At 41.2% G+C, this 14,279-nt stretch overlaps 1 protein-coding gene across 1 annotated transcript; it reads right to left on the minus strand.

The window, feature by feature from the left end:
• Positions 1-1,673: 1,673 nt before the first annotated feature.
• ufl1 (UFM1-specific ligase 1) lies at positions 1,674-13,854 on the minus strand. The gene is made up of 19 exons (XM_061244023.1): positions 13,605-13,854; positions 12,703-12,848; positions 12,404-12,432; positions 12,061-12,158; positions 11,039-11,153; positions 10,363-10,493; positions 10,201-10,259; positions 9,668-9,814; positions 9,152-9,327; positions 8,550-8,729; positions 7,730-7,856; positions 7,091-7,216; positions 6,394-6,514; positions 5,608-5,774; positions 4,699-4,829; positions 4,388-4,468; positions 3,958-4,043; positions 3,632-3,812; positions 1,674-3,165 (listed from the first exon to the last, which is right to left on the minus strand). The coding sequence occupies exons 1-19, from the start codon at positions 13,679-13,681 to the stop codon at positions 2,956-2,958; spliced, it is 2,388 nt and encodes a 795-aa protein (XP_061100007.1). The 5' UTR covers positions 13,682-13,854; the 3' UTR covers positions 1,674-2,955.
• Between the last annotated feature and the right edge of the window lie 425 nt (positions 13,855-14,279).

The following is a 14,279-nucleotide window of genomic DNA, read 5'->3' on the forward strand; positions in this document are numbered from 1 at the left end:
TATGTATAAAAATGTATATTAATGATGTAGCATGGCAAACCAGTGGTAAAGTAAGAAGCACTGATCTGTCTCAAATTGTTTCTTATATTTCAAAACCGGAATATTATATATTTGATTTATTTTGTACACAAAATAACAATATCGAATTATATTTAGTGACTGGTCTAAACATTATAACAAATGAAATATAATACATAAAGTATCAGGCAAGTTTCACCAATGACAGAAATCTTTGCATCAGTTATACACTGAACAAACAATAATCATCCCTACTGCCGACTGGCTCCCTTTTTACCGACAAATCCCACATCTGTTATATTTATTCAAATCGTGTGCCATCTGGCCCACATATGTGGTAATGTAACATTTTCTGAGCAGCTCAACAACTGAGCTGCTTATCATTGTTGACATGGCAACGTTATGCAGTGCTGAAGAGCACAAAATCAAAAGCATCTCCATCATTAAACAGTATCAATTTCCAGAGACATCAAAGTCTGTATTTAGCATTTAAGACAAGTGAGTATTCCTCATTATCAGAGAGAATAATCATTTAGACACCAGCCTGAGATGTGTGTACAATGACAAGGACAACATTAATATGGGATGAACCGTTTTGAGGAACTGCATGCATTGAAATGCATTATTATTAAGTTTGTGTTACCTTAAGGCACATCAAAAAGAACTTCATGCATTCTGTTCTGCAGTTCCTCCCTCTATATTTTATCTTGTATGTCTTGCATATGGGTTTGGTGTTACAGTTCCTGACAACATACTATTTGTGTACATTGTTTTGCACATATTGTACATACATTGCACAGTTGGGAGAGGTGCTCCATATCATACCATACCAGTTAATGACAATGATAAAGGCATTAGTGAGACTATATTTACTACTATGAAATACCACAAAAACCCTACATTTAACCGTGATTGTGATTGTGATGTTGTCAATGTTCTGGAAGTTTTCACATGGCCTTCTTTTAGTCTTGTGACAGTTGCACCCGTATTAAAAAGCTTAATATCAATTTCCAATGGCAGTATAGGCAGTGGATTGGTGCAGTGGGTAGTACTGTTGCCCCGAAGCAAGAAGGTACCAAGTTTGAATCCCAGCCAAGGGCCTTTCTGTTTGGAGTTAGCATGTTCTCCCTGTATCTGCATGGGTTCCCTCCCAGTCCAAATGCATGCAGGTTAGGTTAAATTGTCTAAATTGTGCTTGCGTTATGACTGCATGAATTGTGTGTGGGCCCTGCAATGGATTCCTGACCTGTGTATTCACATTTAATTTAACAGAGGCACTCTGATGATTAATCAGCCTGTTCAAGTGATCTGTTCAGGAGTACAGGAATAGGAATGACACAAGTGACCGTCAGTGACCGCAAGTGCACAAACCAGGAATGTGTCAGAAAATAAGGATTAATTTTATTCATGTAAACTAGCATATATTGGCTTTAAATCTGATGATTGATCTGATCTGAGTGTAATGGCACAATTACATTCTGAATGTCCCGGCTGTATTCAGAAAATGATTTTATATAGGAGGAAAACAAAACTTTGGCCACATGAAAAATGTCCAGGGTTTGGGTATAACGTGCTACAATGCAGTAAGATGGCTCATGGTAAGATTTATTTGATGGACTTCTATCTCCTCACCAATTACCAATATAAACAATGTCTTGACCAAAATAATGTAGGTTTTATTTAATGTTGTTGTTGTACAGAGGAGAGTTCTCGAGCTGCCTTGCAGCTTCTGCTTTGAGTAAAATCATTTTTGTAGCAGAGATTTGCTACAAACATAAGATGGAAAGTAAAGTTATGAGGTCTGGTTAATGCAACAGCCATTAATGGTCATTGTAACCATTAGTAACTTGTTAGCCTGCTACCCATACTTCAGTGTGGAGCATAAAAAAAAATATTTTTTATGCTCAGATATTACATTATTACATTACAAAATATATCTTGTAATGTAATAATGTAATAGATATTACAGATATTACATTACAAAATATTGTATATGCACTTCTTTACTGTATTAGTTTTTGTGAGACTTGGACTCAAAATGCCCATGAGAGGGAAAAAGTGAAGAATTACATTAACTAAAAAGACAGCACATCAAACCACTGGGAAACTTTGCGATCTTCGTTGAATTATACCACTCTATTCAAGTTTTTCTCTTATGTGTGTTTGAGCATGATTTATAATTTAGCTTTGCAATGCTCAGAATGAAAAAAAAATCTAAGATAAAAAACTAAATACATTTCAGTCTAGGTAGCAGGAAACTAAAAGCAAAATGCACAACTAACAAAATTATAATACCATTAAGAATTTAATTAATATTCAGCATTTTGTCTGCCACACTGTAGCGCTGTAGGTTTAAATATTGTAAACATAAATTTTTTGGTTTATTTTGTACCACCAGCTGTTGTGGAATCCACGTTTATTTAGCACACTGCTTAAATGTCATGTAGTACAGTTGCAGTGTGAGATTATCCAGTGGACAATTGCCATTACAATTACACATATTTTTGCTCCATTCTGCGTAAATAATTCTCAATACAGACAGCTCTTTAAATTATCTTAAAAATAGTACTGTCTGCGATGACTGATTCGATTTAAGGGGAATAAACGCTAAATTGCCAACACACATGATCTTAAAGTGTTACATAAGTCAGTACACAGAAATGTTTTAAGACCATACTGGCCACCTTAGAAATGGTCAGGTAAAGGTACGAAAGGTTCTCAGGACAGTTTGCCCTTGATACAACAAAAAAATACAACAATCTTGTGTGCTACTACAAGCACAGTCACATGGTGGTATATGTGACAAAAACTTCAGAACAAAAATGGTTTTGAGCGAGCCCGAGACCGACTGTAATGAGAAGGCCCCATCTAAGCTTTTCGCTAACGGGTAGGCGGTTCTTTCTATCAATCGTTCATCTTCTTTCCCATCGGAGTAGTTCAGTCCTCGGTCACGGACGTCTTCCTGGGCGTCAGAACGAGGTCTTTCACTTCGCCGGTTAGGGACTGCAGTTCCTTTCGAACGGTCTCAGCCTCCCCCTCCTGCCCCAAATTTTCCGCCTCTGAGTGTCCCTGCCCCCCTTTCTTACTCTGACCTACCAGCTGCTTCACCACCAGAGTCTGGTACCTGGAGAGGAGTCTGTGTTGATCCTGGAGACGAAGAAAAATAACTTAAATATCACAACCTTCCACAGCCACTCTCAACAATGCTGCACTTGTTTACGATTCGAGTCTGTCTGCCCACAATGCTCTTTGTAAGAATGTGGTCTTTAACTGCTTCAACTGCAGAAACACTGGGGCCAGGCTTGATACGGAGCTAAATAATATTTAGCTTTTGGGCAAATCAAGCAGTAGGTACACATTAGTGGTAGAAAAAGGTGAGCATTTCTGAGCCTTTTCTCAACGTTTTGCTATATTGCTCTGGCTTTTGCTAGTGTCCACAGTGCGAGAAGTGCTAAGTTGCCAGGAAGTCGAATTTCAATAAGGTTTTTTTTTTTTTTTTACTTTTTTTTTTTACTTTTGAATCTTTCTAAGCTTTGGAGGTCTCTGAAATGAATGTTAACGCTGTAAAGGAGTTGCAGGAGGCAGGGCAGGTGACACGGGAGGGCCCCCGTACCTCAGGGACCCGGCCGACGAGGGTTCCTATGATCTGCGGGACGCAGCGGCCCGGGGCGTGCAGCATGCAGTGGGTGTGCAGCTGGAACAGCAGCACGCTGGTCAGGTGGAGGACCAGCGCCGGGTCCTCCGTCACCTTCAGCTGCTCCATCAGGGCCTGGCGGTGCTGGAACAGAGCCTGCCTGGAAACACACACGCAGGTCCCTTTGAAGATCCACACAGAGCGCGCCTTAAGGTTAATTCATTCGCAAACGTCGCTTCAAACGTGCCCCCGCTGTTGAGTTTTATCCCGTGCGGCCAACGGCAGGAAGACGGCTGCCTTTTTACCTCTCTCTCTTCTTATCTCCTCTCTTCAGCAAGAACCCGCACACCTCAGCGGAAGGTTCCAGACTGGTTAGGAAGTCTTCGATGTTCTACAAAACAAAATGACAAACTGATTACTATACAGGTTTACACTCACTGAGCATTTTATTAGAAACACCTGTACACCTAATCAGCCAATCAGGTGGCAGCAATGCAATACAATGCATAAAACCATGCAGATACGGGTCAGCAAAAAAAAAAAGTCTAAAAAAAGTTTCATAAATACCTAAAATTGCTCGCTGAGTGTATAAGCCTCATAAATAAATGCATATATTTTACAAGGTCAGTAAACTCTCTTTGCTCTATGGACACTGCCTGGGGTGTGCCCTGCCCACTTGTGTGTGATATCTGCCGTCCCAATAAAGAGAGGTTCATTGTAATAAAAGGAGCTTACCTTTCCATTGAGGCTGTTGTGTAGCTTCATAAGAGGTGCCTTAGTTTCCTCGGGCAGCTTCCCCAAAATCTTCACCCTGACCTGAAGATACCCGAGATAAGCACGGACTGTAGACATAATGTCTTATTTATCAAAATCTGAGTACGTGCACTTTAACCACATGTTAATTGCGTGATTCCCCAAAGAATTGTGGCAAATCAAGTCATAATGGGTCTTTGTCCCAAACATTATGGAGTGCACTGTAGATTCACTGACCAAAAAAGACAAAAGTGGTCCAATGACTGTGCAGTTTGCGTAAGCCAGAAGCTCACCTCATTGGAGATTGAGCTGGGACTCTCTGCGGCTGTCATGAACTCTGCCGCCGCAAAGTTCACAAGGATGTTGGTGACATCGGCACACACGGTCTTCAAGACATGTTTGGAAATGTTCGCCTGAGTTTCATCTTTAAAATGAAGAAAGTGTATTTATGTAGTTAAAGAAAACATCAGCTTGAATCAATAAGGTTCAACTTGCACTCAACATCTGGATACAGGTGAGGGTAATTTGCATTGGAAATATGAGACATGGTTAGTGCCCTGCTGACAGATTATGTAGCCTCTGGTGTTCTGGACAAATTTCCAAAATGGCTTCTCCGAACTTGGATATATAAACCCAGTCCCCTTTAATAGTAAATAATCTACACTTGCCTTATTGCCATCGGTCATTACACAAGCCCATCGATCAGATGATTTTTACATTAGTATTTCTCTATCAGTCTATTCTATGATGCTGGTTCTAAATGAATACTTATAAAAGCACTCCATAGAAAGTTTGGGAAAGTTTTGGTAACGCATTATTTTACAGCCCATTGATTATCTAGTATTTACTGGGTAAATTCCCGCTCCTTAGGTAACCATTTTGATTTCAGAGGTATGCATTTACTACAAGACATACTGTAGAAAGTATTTAGATAGTACTTACCACTGAAATGAAAGTACTTCCCTAATAATTACACCTGTAGCTGTATACTTATCCAGAAAGTGCTAGGTAATTAACAGGCTGTAAACTAAAGTGTTACCAAAGTTTTTTGTGCTTGCAAGCAGGAAGAAAAAATTATTCCTGAAATGTGAATCCATCACACAATTCAGAGACAGAATTGCAAATGGATGATTTCACTTTTTTTTATTGCGATACCAAATTAATTTAGAGAGCAAGCTAACATGAGACAATGTGGAAGGTACCTGAAAAGAACTTTGTCCCTTTTTCAAAGAGCCTGATGTTATGGTAGAGGTTGTTGATCTCCTCCTGCAGATCCTTGACGTTTTGCTTCCTGTTGGCTCCACCGCTCGCATTCGTCGAGGACATGAAAACCGTCCGCACAACTTCCTGGTACATTTTCGTCAAAGGCCTGTGAAGCAAGACAATCTCATCAATGAGTGGACAAACGTCGTGCTTCACCTTCGCTGAGAATGTGTCCAATGAGCACTAGTATGAGCAAAAGAGGTCTGTTTGTTACCCATCTCCAAGTTCAAAGTCGTCCTCGACCCGTTTATCCTACACTTGAAAAACATCCGAAAACTGAAGAGGCAGATGTCGGACAGCTGGTTGGTGGAAAATTCAACCGGCACAATTTGTGGCCTCAGCAACAACGGATGATCATTTCTCTATCACAGTTTTGTACACATGCATCAGTATTCTGCCTTGAAGTGTGTTGCTACTCGAGCCTAACTCTACTGAACAATGCACGCAGAAGGATTTAATCCTCTTGATGCAGTCTATTCATCGAGTAAAAAAAATACATATAGGTTTGGCATTCATATAATGATTTTGCCTGAACAAAATGTACGGTAGGTTAGCAGACCAGACCCCCCCCCCCCCCCACTCCCCCCATTAACACATTAATACAATGCCACAAAGCAGAACTGATGTTAGACCAGCATGCCAACTGAGACACTTTATGAATAGAGGAAATAGCCGAAAAAAATACAACACAACAACAGTGAAAACACTGTTGACAAGGGCGCTACCTCATTAGATGCTCTGCGAGTTCAGTGGGCATATCCTCCGGGCAGTCACACACATGCTTCTCCAAAACAGCCGTCACTTCCTCCAGGGACAGGAACGGGACTTCCGTTTGTTTGTTTCGATCTTTGGCAAAGAAGGAAGTGTAATGAAAAGGAGTAATTGCCTCTGTAATTGAGCCCTGGTGCATTGGGTCACTGGGTGACGCGGTGTTGCAGGAGTCAATGACTATTCCCTTGAGCAGGCCGGCTTACTCCGGATTTTACACCAGAGCTCTCTGTTCCGTACACCGCATCACTAACAACCATTTCACAGGTACGTACAACCGTAACGGTCAAACCTCTGTCAAATTATGCACTTCAAATACTCTAGATACCGACAAAATTCTGAAACACTGATCAATTTTTAATCAGAATGTAGAACTGTCCAAAACGTTTCCTTTAAAAATGACTGCAAAATATAATCTGCAGAAACTGTAACCCTCGCCTTGAAGGTTGAAAAGTATTTCACCAATACAACTGACCCAGGTCTGACAACAGTACATGGCACAGTTATACTTCAAGAAGTATTATAGTAGTTCAGGCCTTTGTAATGTTATAATGTGTTATCATTTCCTAGCAGAAGTCGTCTATCACAGCGGTGCAGTGACACCTCACAGGTGCGGTAATGTTTGAGGCCGGGCGCCATTGCGGCTCTCCGTACTCTGTGGGGCAGCTGCGGTTTCCTCATCGCTGTCTTCCTCCCCCCTCCTGCTCTTCTTCTTGGTTTTGCGGATCCTTATTTCTCTGGCGTTCCCTCCTCCCCCACCTTTCACACTGCCGCTGCCCTCTTTACGAAAATAAAAATGAAAAATTAGGCATCTCCACTCTGCAAAGATACGCGAAACCTGACCTGGATTCAAATACAAAATTAAAAGTAATCTTCACGCCGCAACATAAAACCTGAGCTGGATACAAATAAAAAATAAGAAGTTAGGCATCTCCACTATGCAAATATACATAAAGCCTGACCTAGATACAAATGGCCTGGTTACAAGCTGCCATTACTTTATATGAGTCATTAAAAACATGGCACATAATTAAGAGACAGCAGAGGTGGGGAGGTGATGTTCCCATAAAAGTTGATGGGTAATTGAAAATGAATATCAGGAAAGATACACATACTTTACCAAGCACCCAGAAAGTAGATTTATTTGCAATGTGGATGTATAAATGTATATTTTATCAAACAAATCCCTCTGTCTGGGAATTTGGCTCTAAAAGGATAGCTGAAAATGCAGTGTGTTTCATATAAAGCACTGACAAGATACCTATATTTCGACAAATGATTCTACTAGCCTACCTGTGGCTTTTTTCCTCCGCTGTTCTTCACGCTTTTCTTTTCTGGAGGGGGCTGTGTTCTCCAGCAGAGTAGAAGCTTGTTTAATGTCCTCTTCAGTAATCAGAAACACTGGGTTGTTCTTTATTTCCTGAAATAGAGCAGCCCTCAGACAACGGAAATGAAACGGTTCACCCAGCCACCTCAAGACACCGTGACTGGGAACACAGGCTGCCCACAGAAAAATAACACAGAATACGGTCGGTGACTTACAAGAGCTTACATGCCAGTTAAATCAACTATATAATGAACGTACAGGACTGCAGTTCCAGAGTCATCCAGGAGAAAGACAGAGCAAATGGAAACAGATTAATGACACCCATTTCTTGTCCTAAATAAACGTTATCACAGCGGCAGTGTAAAACCGGGTTATGCCCGCTCTTGCATAATGCTGAACGATGTCGTTCTCCAAACACTTTTTTGATAGCATTCGAGGTCATCGAGTTGCTTCCGAGATTACTTCAGATCAATGCGAGACGTTATCATTACCGTCACAATTTAAACTTCCATTTTAATATTTTTTGATTTTCATATTATCTCATTATTTATTTTTGAAATAAATACTTTATTTTATTCCCTCTCAAAATGTATGTTTTTAACTTGTAAAATTGACTATGATCGCGATGTTATTCCCTACCTTTTATTATTTCCGTTAAGCACTTAGAGCTGGATTCTGTATGAAAGGTGCCACACAAATAAAGCAAGTAATACTATCAAAGCTGCACAGCGGTGACTCCACTCAGGCTCTGTAGTGGGAGCCGGTTCTCCATCGCGGTGCGCTTACCTTGACTGCCCTCTGCTGCATGGACTCGTCAAACAGAGCGAGGCAGCTGCTGAGGAACTTCTCGCTGACGACCACGGTGCCGCTCACGATCCTGGCCGACGACTGCACGTTCGCGGTCCTGAGGACCTGGTTCAGCAGGATGCTGATGTCCTCCGGGGACAGGCAGCTCGGAAGCATCGGCTGGAGGAGAGGGAGGCAACGCCGTAACGGTGCTATTGGTAGCTAAGTGGCCGTTCAAATGGCCTGTTAAAAATACAGATTTATTTCACAGAAAATAAAACTAAATGCAGCATTTCCAAACCAGCAGTGGTGGGACCGTTACAGGGATTATAGCAAGAACTATTTGTGAGGCTGAAAATAAATGTACTGAATTATGTATTTTATGAATAATTTAAACTGCTCTATGCCTGAAATCAAACCTTAAGCCCTGCCATTAGCTTCACATGCAGATTAGACATGCCATAGCAGTTACACTAAAGCATGTTTTCATCGAGAAACAATATGGGACAATACCCGAGAACCTTAAAATGATAGGGAAAGAGCCCCAGAGAGCTTGGTCTAGTTGTCTGTTTTGCATGGCAGCTATGTGCGTATGGGCCTACCTGCAGGTCAGTCCAGTTGCCGGAGTTGACCGCTTCCTCAACAGATGCCTCGACCTGGTCAACGATCGCTGAACCCACGCAGACTGCCTTTAGGAACAGGAGCTTGCTGGTTTTGAAACGCTTCTTGATGTAATTCACTGGATCAGGGATTCCCAGCCTGGTCAAAGCGTCAAACTCTAAAGGGAAACACGTACAGGGCAATCCTTCACAAACATGTGGACAAACTTTCTCCATCCTGGCATGGTAAAGCGTTAAGAAAGTGGTTTCAAAATCCTTTCGAAAATATATTTGACTTAGACGATTTTAATTGTACACCGCCCCCCGCCCCCCCGCCCAACTCTGTTCTAAAACTGAATCCTGTCTATTTTGTACCGGTTCTTGCTTCCTCTTTTATATGTTTTTTAAAATCTGTTTTTTAACTGTGTTGTAACGTAATCAGTAAGGTAATGCCCAGAATTCAGACATGCTGCCCTAAAGTGCAAACATTATTGCGATCATCGTGCTTGAGGCAAGTACCAAGGTATCCGTTTTGCTTGAGGAAAGAGTCGACCCAGGTGTTCTGTGTTTTGGAGTAGATGTCGGGAATGTAGACGGCTTTGTCCTGTCTGCCCCCCACAACTGTGCCTTTGAGACGTCCACTGCTCACAAGCTCCTCCAAAACCACTAGTGAAAAAGGAATTATGTTGTCAGGGCGAGGGCCTTGTGTGTGTACTATATGTGCCATGAGTATATGTATGCCATTTGTTGAATGATGATAAAACTCAATTTAGTCCAGGACTAAGCTTAATCTGTGTCTATGCAACCAGCTCAATTCGTTTTAGGCATTTTTAAGTACAACTGAAAGGGAACCTGACCCAGTTGTACTGTGCAACTACATCAGTCAGTCAACTGGTTAAAGTGAAGCCCTTTCCCTGATGTAATATGTGTCTACTTGCAGTAAAACTTAATAGCTACTGTAAGTTAGCAAATGAGTTTGAGGAACAGTCCAGAAACTATGTTCACATGTAAGTCCCTATTGGGACTTTTGATTAAACCTCATAATAACTTACAATACAGAAGATGTTCGTGAAATCCATAGAGACCTATCAGATTGTTGATCGGTGTTGGCCTACAAATAAAAATAAAAAAAAAGAACATTAGATCAGTTCTGCAGTATACTGAAAGAGAAAAAAAAATTGCATACAGTATACTGAGGTGGGGGTGTAACATACCGAGTTACTGCACTGAAAAGCCCACAAATGCGTGCTTTGTGCCGGGACAGGAACGCTTCCGTGAAAATGACGCCTCGGTTGTACTGGTCCATCTGGCCCTGGATAATCTTCCCAAGGCGCTGGGACAACACCTGTGAAGACAAGGGCCAGTGTGCAGTTATTGCGTGATGCGAACTCAGCCTATAGCCTAGTGGCTAAGTTGCTTGACTGGCACCCAGAAGGTTGGTAGTTCAAACACCACTGTAACCACAACAAGATCTGTGTAGCTGTGAGTCTCTGAGCAAGGCCCTTAACCGCACATTGCTGGAATTGGCCCCTGCTAAGTCAAATCAACTTTAATTCGCTTTGGATAAAAGCATCAGCTAAATAACTGTAAGGTAATGTAACTCCTAAAACAGTCATCACTGAGAATACACAGATTCACCCCGAAGTCTTATTCGGCTGCCCTCCTCCTCAAAGCAATGTAATATGGTAATGCTTAAATTGCCCAGTAGTGAGATATAAAGGGAGCCCCAATTGTAGACTGTACCAACATGTCTAATTTATAACATTTTGTTATTATACTCTGGGATATTTCTTATTGGCAAAAGACTAACTGAAGTTAAGCGCAACAATGCTACAGCTGCACTAGATCATCCCTGCTTGGAGAATAAATCCCAAAATTGTGGAGACTCACCTCAGTCAGAAAATCCCCTGGGAGATCAAAACTTTTGCAGAGTTCTGCAATGCTGACCTGGCCAGCCTCCTGCAGTTTGTCATTGACCTCCTCTGCAAGCTGGTCCAGATAGGTACTGAAGATGCGCATTAAGTGGTCAGTATGCAGGGTGGGCAGAATTATTCATTAAACATGTGACTGGTGAGGTGGGATCCTTTTTCTCGAGAACCTTTTAGAATTATTCACAAGCAGGCGCATTTAAATAGGGATGACCTATGAGCGGCCCCAGATAGCCAGAGGTCTGCACCCATTCTGACCTGGCGGTGCCGGATTTGGGCCAGAAGCCACTAGCTATCTGAGGGTGCTCATACTGTCGGTAATAGGCGGCTTGTATTAAGATACATGACCCGCAAGGTAGTGGTTCAATCCCCGGTGTAGCCACAATCCGCACAGCCGTTGGGCCCTTGAGCAAGGCCCTTAACCTTGCATTGCTCCAGGTGAGGATTGTCTCCTGCTTAGTCTAATCAACAGTACGTCGCTCTGGATACATGACATGCCATTAACGTAATGCAATACAATATCCATGAAAATAGCCCTGACTATCCCCAGGGGATATTCCATTTTAACTGACTGTAAATACTGTGATAGCTCTTTTTGCATTCACATTAGGAAAAGGAAAAAAGAAAAAAGTAATGTCTATATAAACTGGTCACAAAAGCAGAAGTACCCACACACCCAGTTTGGTCCAAACACCTAGTACAGAAATAAGACTGCTGCCAGTCCGGCAGGTTAACTTAAACATCCAAACTCAGCAAATATGGGTTTGTGTTCTTGCAGAAAATGCCAGCCATTGGCAGTGAGTGAGTTGCCTTCATTACATTGAAACTTCCATCTGCTGCATAAATGCCAGAATTAATACTGTTATTACAAATAACAATAACAATGGTGAAAGGGAAGAATATGAATAGAAATTACCAATGATTGTTACTTTTAAAATGTACTTATGCATTACGGTATTGCTATTGGTTCCCACGTGAACTTACTCATCAACGAGTTGTCCCAGTACCAGCTGGACAGTTTTGTCTGACTTTGCAATGTCATTGGCTCTGCCCTCAACATGGACCCAATCCACGTTAATAATCTGCAGGCAGAAATAAGCAGTAAGGAAAATGTCCTTATTTATGTCTTCTTTTATGGACAATCATTATTTCTTATTTTTGTAGAAGCTTTTGTCAAATTACATGATTTGCATTTATGGTACTGCCATAGGAATTGAATTTATTTTTTTAGCTTTGCAGGCCTGTGATTGGAACTGTACTGATGTTAAATGTACACACATTCTATGTATTAACCAAGATACATCATTTTTGAAAAGAAAACCCTCACCTGTTGTAGGTCCACAATATTGACCCGGCCTTGAATAAAAAGAAAGTGCAAATGTATAGCTAATTTAAAACACGGTTCAATTAATCCTTTTCAAAAAGATTTAGGCAGTTTTTACAATAATCTCGCTGAATGGCTTTCATGTCTAGCTCATATTTCTTTAAACAAAACTATTTTTGCAATAGTGCGGTAGATTGTCAGCAAATCTCTAAACACCATATTTTTATTAATGGTTAGGGATGCAATGTAGTCATGTAAAGTCAAATTAAAGATTATGCCAGCTTCTAATGAATGCAACGGACCTCCATGGACATAAAGCTCATCCCGGACCTCTCTGCTGATCTGAGCTGGGGTAATGTACTCCTTCCCATCCAGCGTGTGCACCACATCCAACTGCTTATCTCCAACCAGTTTGGCGACAATTTCGATGCAGTTGCGCTCTGACAGTCTGAAAGAAAATCGGAAAGAGAATCTTCAGAACAGGTAACTAAGCTGATCTCTTCTCAGCCACTTTTTTCTGTCCATAATGGGCTGAACGCCAGTTGAACACCAGTCATCAGCTAAAAAAAACAACCCATAAAGTAACATAACCTAGCTAGCAATTTAGCTAAAACAATGGTGCTATAAAAGTAGCTATAATTTCGAATAAAGTCTGCTCTATAAAATAGTCAATCTGAAACACGGCTTTGCTATTTAGTAACCATCTGAAGTGAGCAGGCTAGCTAAAGTTGCCGTCAACGAACAAGTAGAGCAAGCCAGCAATAGGCTCGCGATAATTTTAGTCAAGCAAGCAAAACAGTCAGTGGTTATATAACGTTATGCGGCCAAAACGTACCCGAGACATCCAACTCAATTAACGCGTGCGAAATTAACCTGAGCAAGTGAAGTACACTGCTATTCGCTGACTATTCAAGTACTGTATTCAAGTACTGTAGCTAGCTCGCAACCGTAGACCTGTCAAACCGCAAATGAATTCAAAACATTACATTAAGTTAACTTAACGTTACGTTACACCTAAATAGCTATAACGACTAGCTAGCAGAAGTTATCCAGCTGCAGGAACACATTAGTACTACAAGCAGTCTTGCAAAAGTGTAACTTGGCATTGTATATGGACGTTTAGGCTATTCTCAAGCAGCACAGCTAGCTTAATTCACCAAGGACTATACATAGTTAGCGAATTAGCAGCAGCAATCCAGCCTACCTTTGAACCGTGTCAGCAAACTGTGCTCTTTGAAAGTCTGCTGCAAGACGTCTAATTTCCTCCCAATCAGCTGCCATTGTAGCAACTTATTATTCTGGTTAGTTTAGCGGTTATCGGTCACTTCTCATACCACCTTAGTGTTTACAATACATGTATCCTGCTAGCAAATAATTGCCTTGTGCAGCTGCATAACACAGACTTAAAGCACACGTCAACCCGCACCGGTAGCACTATGGTACGATGACCTGTACCAGACCATGACGTAATACGGAACACCAAATGGATAAAGCTCATCTTTAACACCACGCGTTTAGAAATATTGTCGTCTTAATATTTGTGATACTAGAAATGAACTGAATATTATCTATCAAGAGGAAATCACGCGTCCCCCCACAAAAAAAAAAATTATTAAAATTAAAAATAATAATAATAATAAAAATTGCTGACTGAGATATGAACAAACTATTTTTTACATCTTATTATAATCATACTTACAGTCACTGTAAGTATGAAGCCAGGTGTGATCTGTAGCACTAATTGTTCAGTTTAGTACCTGAGTGTAAAGAAAGTCTGGGCCGGATATGGATTCACGGTCCTGATTTGATGATGGCTGCTCAAGGACCAGTGACACATTGTTTAAATTACAGGTGTCAAACTCCAGTCCTGGAGGGCCGC

Source organism: Conger conger, chromosome 5, assembly GCF_963514075.1.
Source record: "Conger conger chromosome 5, fConCon1.1, whole genome shotgun sequence".
Lineage (NCBI taxonomy): Eukaryota > Metazoa > Chordata > Actinopteri > Anguilliformes > Congridae > Conger > Conger conger.

What these genes read in the sequence shown, in the direction of transcription:
- ufl1 (XM_061244023.1), bottom strand. Translation starts at nt 13,681, where the DNA reads ATGGCAGCTGATTGGGAGGAAATTAGACGTCTTGCAGCAGACTTTCAA. An exon ending in CAAGCAAAACGGATACCTTG is followed by an intron (nt 9,328 to 9,667) that starts GTACTTGCCTCA and finishes GTTTCCCTTTAG; the next exon opens with AGTTTGACGCTTTGACCAGG. An exon ending in AGGGACAAAGTTCTTTTCAG is followed by an intron (nt 4,830 to 5,607) that starts GTACCTTCCACA and finishes TTCATTTTAAAG; the next exon opens with ATGAAACTCAGGCGAACATT.